General features: G+C 51.0%; 1 protein-coding gene across 1 annotated transcript; it reads right to left on the bottom strand.

Moving 5' to 3' along the window:
* LOC8063431 lies at positions 330 to 10,224 on the bottom strand. The gene is made up of 6 exons (XM_002459870.2): positions 10,139 to 10,224; positions 3,055 to 3,383; positions 2,432 to 2,513; positions 2,196 to 2,335; positions 1,586 to 1,841; positions 330 to 1,477 (listed from the first exon to the last, which is right to left on the bottom strand). The coding sequence occupies exons 2-6, from the start codon at positions 3,369 to 3,371 to the stop codon at positions 1,139 to 1,141; spliced, it is 1,134 nt and encodes a 377-aa protein (XP_002459915.2). The 5' UTR covers positions 3,372 to 3,383; positions 10,139 to 10,224; the 3' UTR covers positions 330 to 1,138.

Here is a 20,162-nt window from a genome sequence, read left to right as displayed (position 1 = left end):
TTTTTATGTGGAGAATTATTTGACGCCTTAATTTAAGTTGTAGAGCTCAAAGTCGGATTCTCTTGAGTATTTGCAATGCTGTGCGTTGCTGCAATTTCTCCGTTTTTTGAAATGGGGATTCAACAATTTCCCTTAAGCATTGCTCTGTCAGATTTTTGGGTAAGAAGTCAAAATGCGATCTTTGTTTTAATTACTGTTTATATGAACAATTGTTATTTGTAATAATCTTGCATTTAGCCCTTCAAAGTATTATTGTAAGAGCCCATTATCTTGTATAAAATGGTACAGTTCTATTTATGTAGACCATACCACCATGATAGATGCACAACTTACAAAAATCAAGTTTTTTTCTTTCTGATGAAATAGTCATTTACATGCGAACGAGTGAAGGTAGGTTTTTAGGAGCAATTTGCATATAAATAATCTCTCAAATCTGCAGGGTGCTTTGAGGATATTACAAGTATTTCATACACAACCTACGGTTTCATAGCTGCGCCAACCAAATGGATTTCAACTTTTTTTTTACAACTCTCAACTCCCAATACTCACAGCAGCTTTTCTGCAGCGCACGTCAGTTTTTTCACAAAAATCATAGCTCAACCAAACAAGCCTAGAGCTTTATGAAGCCTTCGACCAACACAAAGGATAGCCGTATCTGATATCAACTTTCACAACTATGGCCATCGACGATCACATGAATGTAAACAAGACTGGAGGCATCGAGAAGGGGGTAACTTGGATTGGAGGAAACTCAACCCCATTTCACTATTTCTTACAAATGATTAGCTTATCTCATGCAACTCTACACGGTGCCCTCTGAACCCACATCGACCACAAGACCAATACAGATTCCACATTCAGATGAGCTAAACTCTTCCGTCGTTGCAGCCGCAGCTGACACTTCACACTTTATGAAGGCTAATCGTCAAACCTCATCTTTCAGTTAAATCTGATTCTCACATAGATGGCCAAAACTGAACAAAGAATCCACCTTTTTTCACTCCCAAAACCGGCCTCAACAATCCACACGGAATCAATGCTTTGCGGTTTGAAACTGTAAATCCAAAACGATGAGCTAATGATACACTAATGGGTTCTGAGTTCCACTATACAACAAAATTACATTTTCCATAGTGTGTCAGTGTCTGTGTGAGTGCTTCCGACTCCTCCTAGAGCTAATGTCACCCCTTACCATATTCCTTCTCTCAATAATTCTGGAAATGAAACATATATAACCAATGACCGCCATGGCATACAAGGCCCTATAAGGTGCCAACGCCATGGAGCTGACAAAGGAATAATAGCCACCCACGAGGTATAGGAAACTCAGACCAACTTCACGGCCTCTCCACCCAGGTAACTTGAAAAATATGCAGCAGCTGACATTTGGTTGGGATCCAAAAAGTCCATGCAGTATAACACCAACGCAAATAGCAGAATCGATGAACCAGGGAAAATTCTGTCCCATACCAATTCTCTGCACACAAAGGAACAGAATGGATCACTGGTTATGACAAACAAGAACAAAAACTGGAAACTTAGGAATTTGCCTAATGATGTTTAGTAGGTGCTAAAAATGACTAACCTGTAGCCAGGCAACAAGTGAAGGCACAAACATGAGTGTGCTTAAAAGATGCAAGATCATTATACCATGCCGATAATCAAACAGTTCTAGTTGACTGTCGGTAAAGCTTTTAGAAGCTGTTGGGCTATCATCCATTGGCAGTAGTTGCTGGAGCCCATCTGATTTACTTTTGGATAGTAGAACTGGACCATCACCCATCTTGGACTTGTACAGGTCCTTTTTCTGAGTTATGCTACGAAAAGAAGCTGCTAAAAAACTGTCACGAGACAGTATTTCAATTTAGATATTGAATTACAGCAACAAATAAAGTAGTATTTCAATTTAGATATTGAATAACAGCAACAAATGAAGTAAATACATGGTGGCAATAATATCATCATGTTAAGATACAATAGCTCTCATCGCTACTACTATAGCAAATATGAAACATATGTTTGCATATTGGTCTATAAAGAAAATCAAGCACATAACTAGAGGGATTTTTTTTTTTGAAAGAAATAACTACAGGGATATTATTGGAGATAAAAACGTAAAAAGTATATTTTCAGAATTCAAAAATATTTCAGCAATTGAAACAGGTCAAAATTATCCTTAAAAGTTAAAAACAAACCTGCATAGATTTGAATGAGCATGGAAAGCGTGAGACAGAAGTAGCAGAACAAGGCCAATAGCCGGATGAACCAAACAGACGAGTGGTAATGTAGCAGCTGCTACAATTATATTTGGATTGTTCCTAAGCATCTGCACAATCTTTTCCAAAAGGACAGTTAGTACCTCAATATAAGGGACTCCAAGAAAAGCAATGACAAATAAGCAGGTCTCCATATACTCTAGAAGGATATTTACCTTCAGTGACTGAAATGAGAAGGAGAAACTGAGGAATTGGCGAAGAAATGCTGATTGAGCACCATTCCCCCATGATTGCCATCTGTAAATCATTGTTTGAAGATCAGGAAAAGAAAATGATGTATGATTTATGGTGGGATCAGAATTCATACAATCAATGATACAGCAATGCTTGGAAACAAATCACTTATCAAGTCACACTGGACAAGGAATAAGTTGGAATTGTAAATTCAAGTAGAAGATGGTTTAACATAGTAATAACAGTAAAACAACTTGTAGATTACTAGAAATGAAATAATAAAAAAAAATGATTTAAGTTAGCTAATTTGCAATAGAATAAAGGATGAGTAATTCTGAAATCTAACTGGCCATCTTCCTTATAGATATTATCAAGAAAAAGTAGCATTATCATTCAGAAATAATGTTCCTAATGAAAGTTATCTACTTATATGAGAAGCAAAGAGCTCCAATCAAATGGAAAATCTCTATCCCAAGACAGTGAGCAATTTTATAAGACTAATAGCTCATGAAACCAGTAAAGATCTGAAGTATCATCCTATTTGAGAAAAAGAAAAGAGACAAATACTAAGGCAAAAACATATAATATAAAAGTGTATACTAACCGTCTTTTAATGAAGACATGTAGAATGGCAACCGCATACAGAAACAATTTTGAACTTAGTATCAACAAAATTGTTAAACCATTAGCAACTATGTAGCAGATAATAGTAACCAATAAGAAGGTCCCAAATGGTGGTTTTTGCTCCGTCATGGAAATTAAAAAGGCAAAAAATACAAGTATTGGCATGAAGCAAAGAAACATGAATGCCTTTGGGAGTCCAAGATTAGACTCTATGGCTGACAAAATGGATGGCACAGAAGAATCACACTCCCATGCTGACGTCTGACGCATCATGCCAAAAAACATTATGGCCACCATGAAACCAAGAATCTGCAATTGAAAAGGGTACAGCTTTAAAAAAATATATATAACAAAACAATGCTGATCTCTTATGCAGTTAATCTACAATAATAATATGTAACCAATTAACCATTAAGATGGTATTATCAAAGACATATTCCAGTGCAAAGATCTGCAAATAATATAGCAAGGAAAAACAGAAAAAAAAACAGAAATTTCATAAGACTTCAAAATATACAGAATACAGGCTGGTAAAGTTAGCACACCAGAGCCCGCAAAACATGAAGGTTTGAGTTTTTTTTTTCTTATGGGGCTGGGGAAGGGGGGGCTGAGGTACTGTGAGTATGAAAAAGGATGTTGAAACTGAAAAAACACTATGATTTTTAATTCCATTAAACAGCTAATCAAAACATATAAAAATTAATAGGCAAGTTTTTAAAATTATAACTGTTGAAGTATGTGTGTATTAGGCCCATGGGGGCCCTGTGTATTAGGCCCATGAGGCCCATGTATGACTGCGCTATACTTCCACCCTTCTTTTTTTTTTGTGCATAACTTCCACCATTCTAGGGTTGGCCCAATAATCCAATCAGAAATTCCAACATGGTATCAAGCTAGGGTTTCCTTCCTCCCTCCCTCCCATTCCCAGCCAGCCGCAAGGGCCCCCTGGGTACGCCCTCCTACTTTTCGTCCTTTCCCCCTCTCTTCTCCTCTACCTAGGCGCACAGGCCCCCTGGGTACGCCCAGCGTCCTCCCAGCGCCGCCTCTGCTGCTGCCGTCCACATGGCCGAGGTCGCCGACGTCCAGGACACCACGGCTGCCGACCCCACCGCCCCACCTGACGCCGGCGCGCTCCTGGGCGGCGCGGGCGTGGATGCGGCCCTCCACGGCGCACTCCTGGGCGGCGCGAGCGCGGAGGCGGCCCTCTATGGCGCGCCCATAGGCGGCGTGGCTGCAGACCTGCACGGCGCGGTTATGGCACCTGGCGCAGGCCTCACGACACCTACGATGCGCGGCCTTCCTCCACATGGCGTCGGGGCGGCTGCGGCCCTCCACGCCGCTGTTCTGGCCACAACCACCGCCCAGGCCGCCCGCAACGAGGACTTCCCCCTAGGTATACCGCCCTGGACTCCCACTGGAGCTGCTGGGGCACAGAACATAGGCCAGGCTCCTCAGGGCACTGGGGCCGGGGGCGCAGAGGCGCACACCGCCACGACACCGTTCCCTGCCCTGCCCCCACTGCCGCCGAACATGGCGCAGTCCGCCTCCACCCGTGCAGCCGCAATTGTCGCTGCCCGGGCCGCTGCCGTGGAGGGTCAAACCCGCGTGCGTGCGGCCGCTCTCATCTGGGAACGTGAGCGCGCGTCGGCCGACGCCCTAGCTCGCCAGCTTGCTGAGGCGGAGCAACTCCTCGGCCTCTCTACCTCCACCGATGCCTAGGCCTCCTCCTCTGGGGGGCGCCATGGGGGCACCACCTCTGGTTTGTCCCACACAGCGGCCATCCACCACGACCCGACCGATCCCCTCGTCGCCCAGCTTCACTACCAGGCAGGGGGGGTCCATCCGGCTCGTCTCGGTCGTTCTTGAGCCGAAGTCGCCCTCCTACGCACGTTGGCATGACATGGTCTTGCTCATGCTCCGTCGCTACGCCCTCGACGACCACGTCCTCACCGACCCCACGACTGCGGTTAAGACCGCCTCGTGGCTGCGCCTCGACAGCATCGTTCTCAGCTGGATTCTCGAGACAGTCTCCCCCGACCTCCACGACCTCGTGCGCACCTCCCCGAACACTCGTCGGGCCTGGCTTGCGCTCGAGGGGCAGTTTCTGGGCAACGCTGAGACCCGGGCTCTACGTTTCGACGCAAGCTTCCGAACCTTCGTCCAGGGGGACCTCTCGGCCAGCGAGTTCTGCCGCCGAATGAAGAGCATGGCGGACTCTCTCGGCGATCTCGGCTGGCCCGTGGAGGATCGCATCGTCGTCCTCAACGTCCTCCGCGGGCTCAGCGACCGCTACACTCACCTCCGGACGTGGATCGCCGGCCAGCGGCCGTTCCCCTCCTTCCTGCAGGTCAATGACGACCTTGTCATGGAGGAGCTCACTCAAGGGCCCCAGCCGGTCTCCACCTCCACGCCGGGATCTCTCACTCCGCGGTCCTCCACGTCTTCGACTGCACTGGCTGCCACTCCACCGCGCCTGTCTGCTCCGTCGCCGTCGTCTCTACTCGGTACTCCTTCCCCCAAGCCAAGCGAGGGTGGGGGGGACGTGGCGGCCGTGGTGGGGGCGGGGGGGGGGCGTGGGAGCAATCTGGCTCCACCGCCCCCACGGGGTGCGTCCTGGCCCACCTTCCACAACCCATGGTCGAGGCGCATCTCCATGTGGCCTTACCCGGCTTTGGGGGCGACCCTCACTCGCCGGCAGCCATGTTCGCCGGTGCTTCTCCGGGGTTTCACCCAGCGTCCCCATGGACTCCAACCTCGCCCGTGTGGCCCCCGCCTACCGGCGCCTCGCCCGGGCCTACCAACTGGAGCTAGGAGGCCTTGGCGCACTCCTTCAGCACTCTTGGCCTGACACCTCATATCGGTCCGGAGTGGATTGCAGACTTGGGCGCCACCTACCACACTACCCCCGACCCCGGTATACTCTCTTCCGCTCACCGTCCTTCCTCTCATCCTTCGTCCATCATGGTCGCAAATGGTTCGTGTCTTCCTGTCACGTCCGTGGGTGCCGCCGGCGCTCACTGCTCTTTTCGTCACCCTGACGTTCTTGTTGCTCCTTCAATGGTTCACAACCTTTTTCTATTCGTCGTTTTACAGCTGATAATTCTTGTTCTGTCGAGTTTGACTCTTCTGGTCTTACTGTGAAGGATTTGGCTTCCCGGCGACCTCTGCTCCGATGTGATAGCACGGGGCCTCTTTACACTCTTTGCTTTCCCACATCTGCCTCACCTTCTTCGCCGAACATTTTGTCAGCTGCCTTCGCCACTACTACTTTCTCCACTACTTGGCACCAGCGCCTCGGCCATCATGGACGTGATGCCCTGATACAGCTCAGTCGTAGTTCTGATATTCGATGTACTCGGGCTCATGACGAGCATTTGTGTCATGCGTGCCAACTGGGCCGTCATGTTCGTCTTCCTTTTCATAGTTCTTATGCGTCCCACATTTTTGACCTTGTACATTGCGACTTATGACTTATGGACATCTCCTGTTATCAGTATTTCTGGATACAAGTACTATATTGTCCTGGTTGATGATTATTCGCATTATTCATGGACTTTTCTTTTACGTGCGAAATCTGATGCTTTTCCCACGCTCCGTCACTTCTTCGCCTGGGTGTCCACACAGTTCGGCCTCACCATCAAGGTCGTCCAGTGTGACAATGGTCGGGAGTTCGATAACTCAACCTCCCGTGCCTTCTTCCTCTCTCACGGTGTCCAGTTGCGCATGTCTTGCCCGTATACCTCCTCTCAGAACGGCAAGGCTGAGCGCATGATTCGCACCACCAACGACACCGTGCGCACCCTTTTGCTTCAGGCCTCGCTTCCTGCTTGCTTCTGGGCTGAGAGCTTGCACACCTCCCGCTACCTCCTTAACCGCCTTCCTTCCGCTACCTGCCCAGCTCCCAGGCCACACCACGCTCTCTTCGGTACCCCTCCTCGCGACGACCACCTTCGAGTCTTCGGGTGTGCGTGTTACACGAACACCACCGCCACCGCTCCCCACAAGCTGGCTCCCCGCTCGACTCTTTGTGTCTTCCTCGGGTACTCCCCAGATCACAAGGGGTACCGATGCTACGACCTTACCTCTGATCGGGTTCTCATCTCTCGCCATGTGGTGTTCGATAAGTCTGTCTTCCCCTTTTCCACCACCGACGCTACCAATTCCACCCCGGAGCTTGACCTCTCCTCCGTGTTTCCCACTAACCCGATGGTCGAGCCACCTTTGTAGTTGTTTTTTGCAGGTACTGCTACACCATGCCCCTCGCCGGGGCTATGCCCTAGCTCACTGGTCGCTCGTGACACCCCGGGGCCTATTCGCTGCCCGGGCCTTGCGGGGTCTCCTTCCAAACCGGCCCCTGCGCCCAACACGGGTCCCGAGCCAGCAACACCGACTCCGGCCACACCGGCACGCTTCGCCCAGCCGGTGCTCGTCTACCAGCGACGTGTCCGGCTGGCGCCGCTGCCTCCGTCGGCACCGGTGGCCCCCTCTTCGCTAGGGTCACCTATGCCACCGGAGGCGTCTTCTCCGCCAGCGACACCGACACCGCCGCCAGGGCCCTAGCTACCCGCGTCGCGACGCCGGTGTACCACCCACCGCTTCTTCACCGACAACCGCGTCATGTTCACCCTATGGTGACGCGACACGCGGCTGGTACCCTGCAGCCCCGGGCTCTTGCGGCACTGCCAAGGGACACCCTATGGTGACGCGACATGCGGCTGGTACCCTGCAGCCCCGGGCTCTTGCGGCGCTGCCAGGGGACTCGCAGGTCTCTCCGGTACTCTGTTCCGTCCACGAGGCGTTGCTGGACCCTCACTTGCGCCGCGCGATGTAAGAGAAGTACGCGACGCTCCTCGCCAACCAAACATGGGATCTGGTGCCTCATCGTCACCGGCAAGTGGATCTGGACTCACAAGCGTCGGGCTGACGGAACTCTTGAGCAGTACAAGGCCCGCTGGGTTCTCCGGGGCTTCACTCGGTGCCCCGGTGTTGACTACGACGAGACTTTCAGCCCAGTGGTGAAGCCAGCTATTGTCCGCACGATGCTCTCACTCGCGGGTGGCCCGCGCATCAGCTGGACGTCAAGAATGCCTTTCTGCATGGCATTCTCACTAAGACAATCTACTGCAGCCAGCCGACGGGGTTTGTTGACTCTTCTCGTCCCGACATGGTGTGTCAACTCAACAAGTCTCTCTACGGCCTCAAGTAGGCCCCCCGAGCGTGGAACCATCGGTTTGCTGCCTTCCTACTGACCCTGGGGTTTGTGGAGGCTGTCAGATACCTCTCTGTTCATCTATCACCATGGCGCTGAGACAGCGTACCTGCTGCTCTATGTTGATGACATTGTCCTCACAGCCTCCAATGAGTCCCTCTTTCGCCAAATCATCACCTCTCTTCAGCAGGAGTTTGCTATGAAGGATCTGGGTGCACTCCATCACTTCCTTAGGGTCACTGTTGAGCCACATCCAGCTGGGTTACTACTTCACCAGCGGCAGTACACTCTTGATATCCTAGAGAGAGCTGGGATGACTAACTGCATGCCCTGCTCCACTCCAGTTGACACACAGGCAAGCTGTCAGAGGCCGGGGGCACCCCAGTAATAGATCCCACTGCATATCGGAGTCTTGCCAGTGCACTTAAGTACCTCACCTTCACCTGGCCGGACATCACCTATGTAGTTTAGCAGATATGTCTACATATGCATGATCCCCATGAGCCACACCACACTACTCTCAAGCGGATCCTTCGCTTCCTCCGCAGCACCGTCGACTTCGGCCTCCTCCTTCACCGGCGGTCGTCCTCCTCCGAGCTCATCGTCTACACGGACGCCGACTGGGCCGAGTGTCAGTGTCTGACAGTAGCCGCTCCACCTCCGGCTACGTCGTCTTTCTAGGTGGCAACCTGGTGTCTTGGTCGTCCAAGCGCCAGCCGGTCATCTCCCGCTCCAGTGCCGAGGCAGAGTACCGCGTTGTTGCTAACGGCATGGCTGAGGCCTCCTGGCTCCGACAAACTCCTCGCCGAGCTCCATAGCCCTCTCCCGGAGCACGCTGGTCTACTGCGACAACGTGAGTGCGGTGTACCTCTCCACCAACCCTGTGCCGCACCAGCGGACCAAACATGTGGAGATCGATCTACACTTTGTCCGTGATCGAGTCGCCATCGGCGATGTTCGGGTCCTCCACGTCCCGACCACCTCCCAGTTCGCCGACATCTTCACCAAGGGCCTCCCGTCCTCGACCTTCACTAAGTTTCGCTCCAGCCTCAACATCACTGATAGCTAGTTGCGTCTGTGGGGGGCTCGTGTGTGTGCTTCTTTTCATGTCCAGTCTGTAACTCCATTGCGCCGATAGTTCAGACTGCGGGGGGTGTTGGAGTATGTGTGTATTAGGCCCATGGGCCCTATGTATTAGGCCCATGAGGCCCATGTATGACTGCTATACTTCCACCCTTCTAGGGTTGGCCCAATAATCCAATTCAGAAATTCCAACAATAACTGCATGCTATATAATAAGGTAGCACTTAGAATTATAAGCAACAACAAGAGCTTCACTGACCATTGGGATCGATAGATGGTCCTTGGACAGGAACTTAGAAATATAAAACTTTGGACTGACAGTCCATGGGATAAAAACCAAAATGCTTGTACTACAAGACGATCATCAGTAAGCTATAGCCACCAACAATGTGGGAGAGCAATATCAAACATAACTTCATGGTTATCAGTGAATCAAGCAAATCGTGGTGCCTCAGTAAGCTGTCACGTAACTCAGGATTTGTATGTTAGTAAATAAAGTTGACCCTGTATATCTCATTATCTAAGTTAAGCAAAGAATAGACAAAAGTTCACTGATCCCTTATCAACTAGACTTCAGAACCTCTATACCATGGACAGTGAAGAGCCAACAGTTAGATGGCAGAGTGCTTTACCCATCAGTTCTTGTAATCATACCCAACCCAATCCATATCACATATTAGCTTTTAGCAATCAATATGATGTAGCAAACAGGAAAAAGGGTAACAGCATGAAGTCATGCATGGATCAATGTACATAGGTACAACAAGATTACCTCTGATGAGCACAATAAAAAGAATCTGCTTGCCGCATCACTTAGTGAAGCACGAGAAGTGACTTTGTATGAGCAGTGTGGGTCAGCCTACAACATCAAGACAGCTTACATATGAGAAATCATTCCTTTTGATCTCTTACTATGGATAAGAAATTAGCTCTGCAACAAATGAAAAATGCATAATTCACAACTTACATCCCAAACATTTGATCTATGAGACTGCAAATTTCATATAGGCTAGAAGCTGATACTAACAATATAAATTCTGGCAATCCAAATTAATTAAGATGGGCACCCAGTTTTACTCCTAAGTAATCTAACTGCGATGATAGAATTGAATGTGAAACAGATTGTTGCCAAGCAGAAGTTTGCAAAACAATTGGCGAGGCCGGAGAAGTCCGCGCCAGCCCACATGCCCTCGTCCGAGGAATCCTCCTCGGGGTAGGTGGACGCGGGTGGGGTGGCGATGAGGTCAAGAGTAGACCTCACGTCGTGGCCCGGGAGATCCGCATACGCACTTAACAAAGTGCTTGCGGAAGAGGCGTAAGCTGCGGCTGCATTCTTGAGCCCGTAAGGGAGCGTGAAAGGTGCAGTCGCGGGTCCTTCCTCCGTCACCTCAGGCTCTGAGGGCGACGGGGGAAGGAGCTGCGAAGTCGAGGCACCTGGGTCCCCCTCCTTAGGCTGCAGCAAAGCTAGAGCCCTGCCCTTCGGCTGTGGCGGGACAGGGGGTCGTGTCGTCCCACCTGCTGGGCCTAGGAGCGGAGCTTGCGGTTCCACGAGTCTTCTCCCTGGCTCGTCGTGAGCCAGGGGTGTGGGCCATCTGATGAGGGAGGAGATCCTGGGGCGTCTTGCCCCTGGAAACGGGGTCAAGGATCATGGACCTCTGTCACCCACGCCGGGCTGCTCTCACATGATGTCCCGAGCGTCTCCCGCGCAACGGCTGGGGCAGGAGAGCCTCATGACGAGGCTCAGCGTCATCATGTTGTACCAGAACGACATCACTAGGGAGCCGAAGTCCCAGACGATTGGCCCCAGCGTCCTGAGCCACTGGACACCAAGGACCAAGTCGAAGCCGCCCATGTCAAGCGCGAAGCAGTCGATGGAGAATGCCTCGCCGCCGATGGTGACCGGAGTAGCCAAGCAGACGCCTGGGCTGCATACCCGATCACCATTGGCCACCATGACGTTGAGGCCTGCTCTCGGCGTGACGGTGAGTCCCAGGCGCTGCGCAAGCGCGAACTGGATGAACGTGTGCGTGGAGCCGGTGTCCACCAGCGCCCGCAGCTGTGCCTCGCCCACCGTGACCTGCAGCAACATGGAATCCATGGCCTTAAGGCCAGTTAGGGCGTGGAGAGAAATCTCCAGGTCGTTGATTTCGCTGAGGGGGTCATCTTCGTCATCCGCCAAGTCCAAGGGGAAGACGCCCTTGGCGGCGCACTGGTGCTCTTTGTTGTAGGGTTCCGGGCAGAAATAGCACTGCCCATTGCGGCGTTTCTCCTGCATCTCCACCGGCGTAAGACGGCGGAAGCGTGACCGAGGGCCCTCCGGCTTGCCGTCTGGCGGAGGGCCACCTGGGGCGACGGTGGAGGAGGCCGACACGATCGCGCGGCGGCCGGAGCCCTTCGGTGCTATCGAGCTGTTGACAGCAGAGGACTCCGTGTGACGCTGCTCGAACGCCCGCGCGAGGCTCATGGCCTTCTGGAGGTCGACGGGGTACTACATCTCGACGTCATGCGCGAGCGGTTGGCCCAAACCCCCAGTGTAGAGGTCGATCACCGTCCATGGGGCGAGGTCGGTGCAACACGCGAGCAGAGCCTGGAAATGGCGTGAGTATGCCTCCACAGTATCCGTGCGGACCAGCGCCTTGATCTCCGCCATCAAATTGGTGCGGATCGGTGGCCCGAAGTGGAGGTTGACGAAGTCGACGAAGCGTGGCCACGGCACCAAGCCGAAGTCACGTTCCATCTGGTAGTACCAGTCCGCCGCGGTGCCATTGACGTACAGCGATGCCATCCAGACCTTCTCATCTTCAGGAACCTGATGGCCACGGAAGAAGTTGTCGCATTTGTTGAGCCCGGTCAGCCGATCCGACTCACCGTCGAAGGTGGGGAATGGGATTTTGGGTGGACGGTGAGGTTCGCGGTGACAGTCGATGAAGCGGTCGTAGTCCCGGTCGTAGTCGCGCCCGCTGCGTCCAGAATGACGGCCCGCGCGTCCAATCTCGCAGCCGCTGCCGCCGAATCGACCAAAACCGCGGCAATCGCGATCGTCGTAGGCGCGGCTGTCGTTGTAGCGGGGCCCAGCGCGATCGTCGTACCCACGGTCGTCAAAGTAGCCGCACCCACCGCAGTCTGCATACCCGCGGTCGCCACGACCGTCGGAGAAACGACCGCCGCCGGCGCCGAAGTCGTGTGCGTCCCAGTCGTCGAAGCCGCGCCCGCCTCGGTCGTCCGAGTCACGCGCACCGCGGCCGTAGAAGTCGCGGTCGAAGTTGCGGCCGCGCGGACCGAAGGAGTCGCGATCGCGGAGGGCGCGCTCGCGGAAGTCCACCCAGGCGTGGTCGCGATGAAGTCCCTGGTCTGTGTCGTCTGCGTCGGTGCGGTGGTCGTCCGTCGCTTCATCCTCCCCGGCGGCGCCCAACCCAGCAACGGGCTTACCACCCTCCACGCGCGCAAGACGGGAGTCATGGGAGTTGAGTCGATTGGTGATGGTGGTGAGTTGCCCCAAGATGCGATCCAGTTTCTCTTCCATGGCCGCAGGAACAGAGGAGGTGTCGGACCGAGAGGTCGATGCATCGGAGATGGTCTCTAATACCAAATTGATACGGCGTTGCCACTGAGGAGAACGCAAGGGAGAGTGGAGGAGTTGGCTGGACTGAGAATTGGAGCGCAAGGGATACCGGGGCAATGGAGCGAAGGGTTCACCGGCGACGGCCACGGCTGAAGCGCACGTGGCACCGTCGAAGGGAAGAACCCGCCCTTCTCAGGGAGATTCTATTTCCTTCGATAAAAACTGATTACAAACCTACTGCAACCTTTATAGCCTTTATAGTCCAGGTGCCTTTCCTTCTTAACATAGACTAGATCTTAAAAATCCTCCCTGATTATTATTTGTTTCAAACTAACAAGATTTAGCCACTGCTGGCCGTGTCCTTTGCTGTGGCCTCCCTTACCCGGCGCCTATATTGCCGGCCTATGAAGGAGTCCACAACAAAGAAGAACACAAAGGATTTATACTGGTTCGGGCTCACGCTGCCCTACATCCATTGAGGTCGGATCCTGTATTATCTTGCACCTGAAAGTGCTTGTAGTAGGGGGTACAAGCTAGCCGCGAGAGAGGGAAGTTGTCCCAGATCTCGGCTTAGAGGATGTCAAAGTGCTCGTGCTTGAGCTGGTGGGTGTGTTGATTGTGTTCGACTTGACTCTAGTTGGTGCTTTGCCTCCCCTTTTATAGCCATAAGGGGAAGTGAGGCTTACATGTGTAAGTTGTATTTACTACTCCTGGTGTACTGAAGAGTTACGTTGTCGGGACTATAGTCATTGGCCATCGCGTCCTTGAGGTAACGGCAACAGATAGTTGTCCCTGTTGATCATGTCGTCGAGCCCTATTCTGGGTCGTGGCGATCCTTTCTGAGGCCTCGTCCCCCGTCCTTTGCTGAAGAATAGTGACTACCTAAGTACGGCAACAGTGGCATAAGTTAACGCCTCCCATCCCTTCTTCTATCGAGCCACACCCACAGTGGCGTGGGTAAGGTGTTACGGGAACGGGAGTTGTTGGAATAGTGGGGGTCATCTCCTGCTGCAGTAAGGGAGGAAGTATGGCCCGCGTCACGTCAATGGTACGGTCGTCTTGCGTGAGAAGCCTATCACCGAGACCGGGGCTCGAGCGGGGCGTTAATTGCGCTCGAGGCCAGGGCTCGGGCGAGTCGCTAATTGCGCTCGAGGCCAGGGCTCGGGCGAGTCACTACTTGTGCTCGAGGCCAGGGTTCGGGCGAGTCGCTGATTGCGCTCGAGGCCAGGGTTCGGGCGAGTCGCTGACTGCGCTCGAGGCCAGGGCTCGGGCGAGTCGCTGACTGCGCTCGAGGCCAGGGCTCGGGCGAGTCGCTACTTGCGCTCGAGGCCAAGGCTTGGGCGAGTCGCTTGTTATCTCATTGGTCCGGGCATTCATGCTGAGCCGAGGGGAAGTGGATGTTGTTGATCCTAAGGTCTTCTTTTGCCGCTTTTTTCCCTCTTAGTTAGGGTATCCCGGTTTATGGTACCCGACAATGACATCAATAAAATTTCAAGTTAGTACTCCCTCTGTACCAAAATAGTTCCCAGTCCAGAGTCTCCTTTTTTTTGAAATTCAGAGTCTCCTGGAGTTGATTGTTAGGAAGTCGTACCTATTGTAACTTGTGATAGGAAAGGATCCCTCTAAAATAGGGATGATCAAGAACCTAGGATGCTTACTTATCCAAAGTCGGAGTCTCCTTTATGTAGAGAGAGGGGCCTTCTACCCCATTTGGGACTCAAGCAGAAGATCAAGGGCCTAGCCCATCCCTTCAGCATCTAGCTTGGGCCAAAGTTGCAGTCTCTCTCTCTCCGTCCCTCTTTTATATGACAAACTGGCCAGTCTCAAATCCTTCAGAAGGAGAAATGGATTGTGTTTCAAGTGTGGTGAGAAATGGAATCCATCACACCAGTGCCCTCCTCATATTTCTCTGCATGTGTTGGAAGAAATCCTAGATGCATTGGATATTGTGGATAATATAGAAGATCAGGATAGTGACGGGGAAGAAACACCACAGCAGGAAGTTTTGGCCCTACAAGCAACTTCAAGTCCACAGCAAGTTGCCAGGCAAACACTGAAACTCCTAGCTCAAATTGGCAAGCACAAGGTGCTGATACTTGTGGATTCTGGTAGTGTGGGGACATTTGTCAGTGAGCAGTTGGTGCAACAGCTGAATTTGGTTACAACTGCTTGTGAACCAAGTACATTTAGAGCAGCAGATGGAGGTTTGATGATCAGCGACAAGAAAGTCCACCGGTTGCAATGGTTCATTCAAGGATACCAATTTGTCTCTGATGCAAGAGTACTTCCTCTCAAGTGTTATGATTTGATTCTGGGTGAAGACTAGCTGGAAGAATTCAGTCCTATGACCATTGACTATAAGCTCAAGACCATTCAATTCAGCCAGCAGGGCAAAAGCATAAAGTTGCATGGGGTAGTGGACAATAACAGTACCTGCACTCCTGTCAGTGTTCACAAGCTTAAAGGCTTATTGAGGAATGGAGCTGTATCTCATTGTATTCAGATGAGGGTGCCTTCACCCTACCAAGAATCTACTCTCTCGGTTGATCATGAACCGGCAGATGAACAAGAAGTACTATCAAGGGTGTCTGAAGTCCTGAATCAGTACACTCATTTATTTGCTGAACCCACTGGACTACCTCCATCAAGATCTGCTGATCATAAAATTCCTTTAGTGCCAGGAGCTCAACCAGTTAAGGTGAGACCATACAAATACTCTCCAATTCAGAAAACAGAGATTGAGAAGCAATTGAAACAAATGTTATCACAAGGCGTGATTAGACCAAGTAACAGTTCCTTTGCTTCACCTGTGTTACTTGTTAGAAAAAAAGATGGTACCTGGAGATTTTGTATTGATTATAGGCACTTGAATGCTATTACTGTCAAACATAAACATCTCATGCCTGTGGTAGATGAGTTGCTAGATGAATTAGCTGGCTCTAAATGGTTCACAAAGTTAGACTTCAGATCTGGGTATCATCAAATATGTATGGCTACTGGGGAAGAGTATAAGACAGCATTTAGAACACACAATGGTCTTTTTGAATTCCTGGTAATGCCCTTTGGACTGACTAATGCACCAGCCACTTTTCAAAGCTTCATGAATGAAATCTTTGCTGACTTGTTGAGAAGAGGGGTATTGGTATTCATGGATGATATCCTAATCTATTCTAAGACTCTGGATGAGCATATAGCATTGCTGAAGCAAGTGTTTGCAATTCTGGAAAAGCATCAATTCTTGATTAAGAAGTCTAAATGTTCTTTTGCAACCAACTCTGTGGAATACTTGGGTCATGTTATTTCAGAGGCTGGTGTTGCAACTGATAGCTCTAAGATTCAGGCAGTCAGTATGTGGCCTACACCAAAAACAGCCAAACAACTTCGAGGGTTTTTGGGCTTAACTGGTTACTATAGAAAGTTTATAAAGCATTGGGCTACTCAGTAAACCACTAACTGATTTGTTGAGGAAGAATGCACAATTTCAATGGACCCCTGCTGCCAATAGCGCATTTGAGATATTGAAGAAACAACTTATGCAAGCCCCAGTATTGACAATACCAGACTTTTCACAACAATTTGTGGTGGAGACAGATGCCAGTGATCTTGGCATTGGAGCGGTGTTGATGCAGAATAATCATCCAGTGGCTTACTTGAGCAAGGCTCTAGGACCCAGGAACCAGGCTTTATGTCTATGAAAAAGAATGTTTGGCCATTCTGCTTGCAATTGAGAAGTGGAGGCCATATTTGCAACATCAGCACTTTGTCATTAGAACAGATCACAAGAGCCTTCAACATCTTACTGAGCAGAGAGTTTCTACTAAGCTTCAGCACAAAGCATTGATCAAACTCATGGATCTCCAATATTCAATTCAGTACAAGAAAGGAGTAAATAATGCAGCTGCAGATGCTCTATCCCGATGTGACCACCAGGGTAATGTGCAAGCCATATCAGAATGCATACCTACTTGGATACAGAGGTTGCAGGAAGGGTATGAAGATGATGACCATGCCAAACAGCTCCTAGTGGAATTGGCTCTGACTCCTGGAAGTCATCAGAATTTTGAATTACAGAATGGGGTACTCAAGTACAAAGGAAGAGTATGGGTGGGCAACAACAAAATTGCCCAGAATCATATTTTGGTGGCATTGCATAACAGTGGGCTAGGAGGGCATTCTGGAGTCAGTGCAACATATGCACGAGTCAAACAACTATTTGCTTGGCCTAGTTTGAAGCAGTCAGTTCATGACTTTGTTAGACAATGTCAAATATGTCAACAAGCAAAGACTGAACGCATCAAAACACCAGGGCTGTTGCAACCTCTACCAATACCAGATCAGGCATGGGAGATTATCAGTCTGGACTTCATTGAAGGGCTTCCACCATCTGACAACTACAATGCATTGTTGGTGGTGATCGACAAGTTCACAAAGTATGGTCATTTCATACCAATAAAACATCCTTTCACTGCGTTACAGATTGCTCAAGTCTTCATGAACAATGTGTACAAACTCCATGGACTGCCCAAGACCATAATTTCGGATAGGGATCGGGTGTTTACAAGTGCCATTTGGCAACAACTGTTCAAGATGTCCGACACCAAATTATGATGAGCTCATCCTATCATCCACAAACCGATGGCCAGACGGAACGTCTCAATCAATGTGTCGAAGGGTTTCTAAGATGCACAGTGCATTCTTGTCCTCGCCAATGGCACAAGTGGATTTCAGTCGCGGAGTTCTGGTACAACACGACAGTTCACTCAGCTATTGGCAAATCACCATTTGAAGTTCTGTATGGCTATACACCAAGACAGTTGGGCATCTCAAACTTGCAGCTGTGTAGTATACCAGATTTGGAGCAGTGGCTGACTGATCGTGAACTGTTATCTCAATTGATCAAGCAACAATTGCTCAGAGCTCAGCAGCGTATGAAATCACAAGCTGATAAACACCGGATTGAAAGACAGTTTGCAGTGGGCGATTCCGTATTTCTAAAACTGCAGCCTTATGTTCAGTCAACGGTAGCTTCACGGTCCAACCAGAAGCTATCCTTCCGGTTCTATGGTCCATACAAGATATTACAACGAGTGGGGCAGGTGGCTTACAGGCTGGATCTTCCAGTCGATGCGAAGATACATCCAGTCGTACATGTGTCGCAGCTAAAGCAACATGTGCCAGCTACGGTGTCAGTAAGTTCAGACTTGTCCTCTGTCTGCTATGATCCTGCACAGATTTTCTGGCCTCGCCGTGTTGTGGACAAACGTTCGGTGTTACGAGGAGATACGGTGGTTCCTCAGTTTCTGATCCAATGGACTGGTCTTCCATCGGAGATGGCCACCTGGGAAGATGCTGGGATGATGTCTGAACATTTGATGACTATGGAGGAGTATCGTTCGTCAGTTGCTACAGCTTGAGGACAAGCTGTTGGTTAGCAGGGGGAAGTGTTACAACCCATGGGCCGTGGCCCATCTCTGTAATAGGCTGGTAGGTGTGGGTGCCGTAGGTGGCTTGAGGCCAGCGGGTATATAAGCTGTGCCGTGGTAACCGAGTAGGTAACGAGGAACACTATTCTGTAACTGTCTCCCGAATAATCCGAGTATCTCACGGAATCTGGCCGTGTTCCTCCCCAACCTCGTGCTGTTCTTGCTAAATCCTCTCCAAATCCTGCTATTACCAGTCTCAATTCCTTCCAGATATCCAGTCACCTAACATTTTATTTATTTATTTATTTATTTATTTATTTATTTATTTATTTATTTATTTATTTATTTATTTTCTATAGTCCCGAGAGTAGCTACTCCCATCTTCAATAAACTTACGTACGTGTTCATACTAATTTATCAGTTTGAGTATGTTTATATACTCAATTTAAGATTCTTCAAATCTTCGTACGTTATTTTTTTCAAGAGACCATACTTTTTAATATATTACTAAACTACCACTGTAGTACTATATAAAATAAGTATAACCATATACCCTCACGGCAGCGCTAGTCTACACCTAGTAATATATATATAATAATAGATACTAGAAGCCCCAGACCAAACTACAGTTCCACCAGACCAGACTACAGTTCCACCAGACCAACATCCATCGACCTGCCCAACCCCACCCCACCTGGTCGCACCAAACCAAATCAGCCTTCCTCCTGTCAATCTCTCTCTCTATACACATTCATTTTGAAATCGCACCTACCTCGGTAGATCCCACAACCACTCGGTGTCTCCATCCCCACCCGGCGGCGCATCGCCCACCCTCGCCAGCTCCACCCCGTCTCACGCACACGGTGGCACGTGACCTCAGAACCCTATGGATCTCACGACGGTGGCAATGCGGCCTCCTTGTTGTGATGGCACAGCCACCCTTCGGCGCCTGCTCCCCCCATGGCCCGCAGCAGCATCCCTGGTGCCCCTTCCCTACCTCTGGCATCTCGGCGCCCCTTCCCTACCTCTGGCATCTCGGCGCCCCCTCCCCACCATGGCCTGCGGCGGTGCTTCATTTCACGACAACAGCACGACTCACCCAAGATGCGGTCCTCCACGGGCCAGCCGAGGTCGCCGAGAGAGTCCGCCATGCCCTTCATCTGACGGCAGAGCGATCATCTAGTGGCAGAACTCGCTGACAAAGAGATCGCCCTGGACGAAGGTACATAAGCTGCATCGAGCCGCAGAGCCCGGGCTTTGGCGTTGCCCAGAACTGGCCCTCGAGCGCCAGCCAGGCCCCGCGTGCGCTCGGAGTGTTGCGGACGAGATCGTGGAGGTCGAGGGAGATCGTCCCGAGGACCCAGGAGAGGACGATGTTGTCGAGACGCAGCCACACGGGGGTCTGGACCGCGACCGAGGCGTCGAGGAGGACGTGCTCGTCGAGGGCGTAGCGGCAAAGGGTGAGGAGGACCAAGTCCCTCCAGCAGGCGTAGGAGGGCAACTCGGGCTCGACGACGACCGGGACGAAGCGGATGTTCTAGACACCCCCGGCCTGGTAGTGGAGCTGAGTCACGAGCGGATTGGCCGGATCGTGCCAGATGACCGCGGTGTGAGACATGCTAGGACCAGTCGATCCGGAGGATGTGGCTCCGACGTCGGGCAAGGCATGTAGGACGAGAAGCTGCTCCGCCTCGACGATCTGGCGGGCCAAGGCATCGGTCGCATCGCGCTCGCACTCCCAAGCGAGGGCGGCCTCATGCACGCGGGCCCGACCCTCCGCTGTCGCAGCCCGAGCAGCGACGAGAGCGGCG

The sequence above is a fragment of the Sorghum bicolor genome, chromosome 2, assembly GCF_000003195.3.
Source record: "Sorghum bicolor cultivar BTx623 chromosome 2, Sorghum_bicolor_NCBIv3, whole genome shotgun sequence".
Lineage (NCBI taxonomy): Eukaryota > Viridiplantae > Streptophyta > Magnoliopsida > Poales > Poaceae > Sorghum > Sorghum bicolor.
This window is presented reverse-complemented; position numbering and strand designations above follow the sequence as displayed.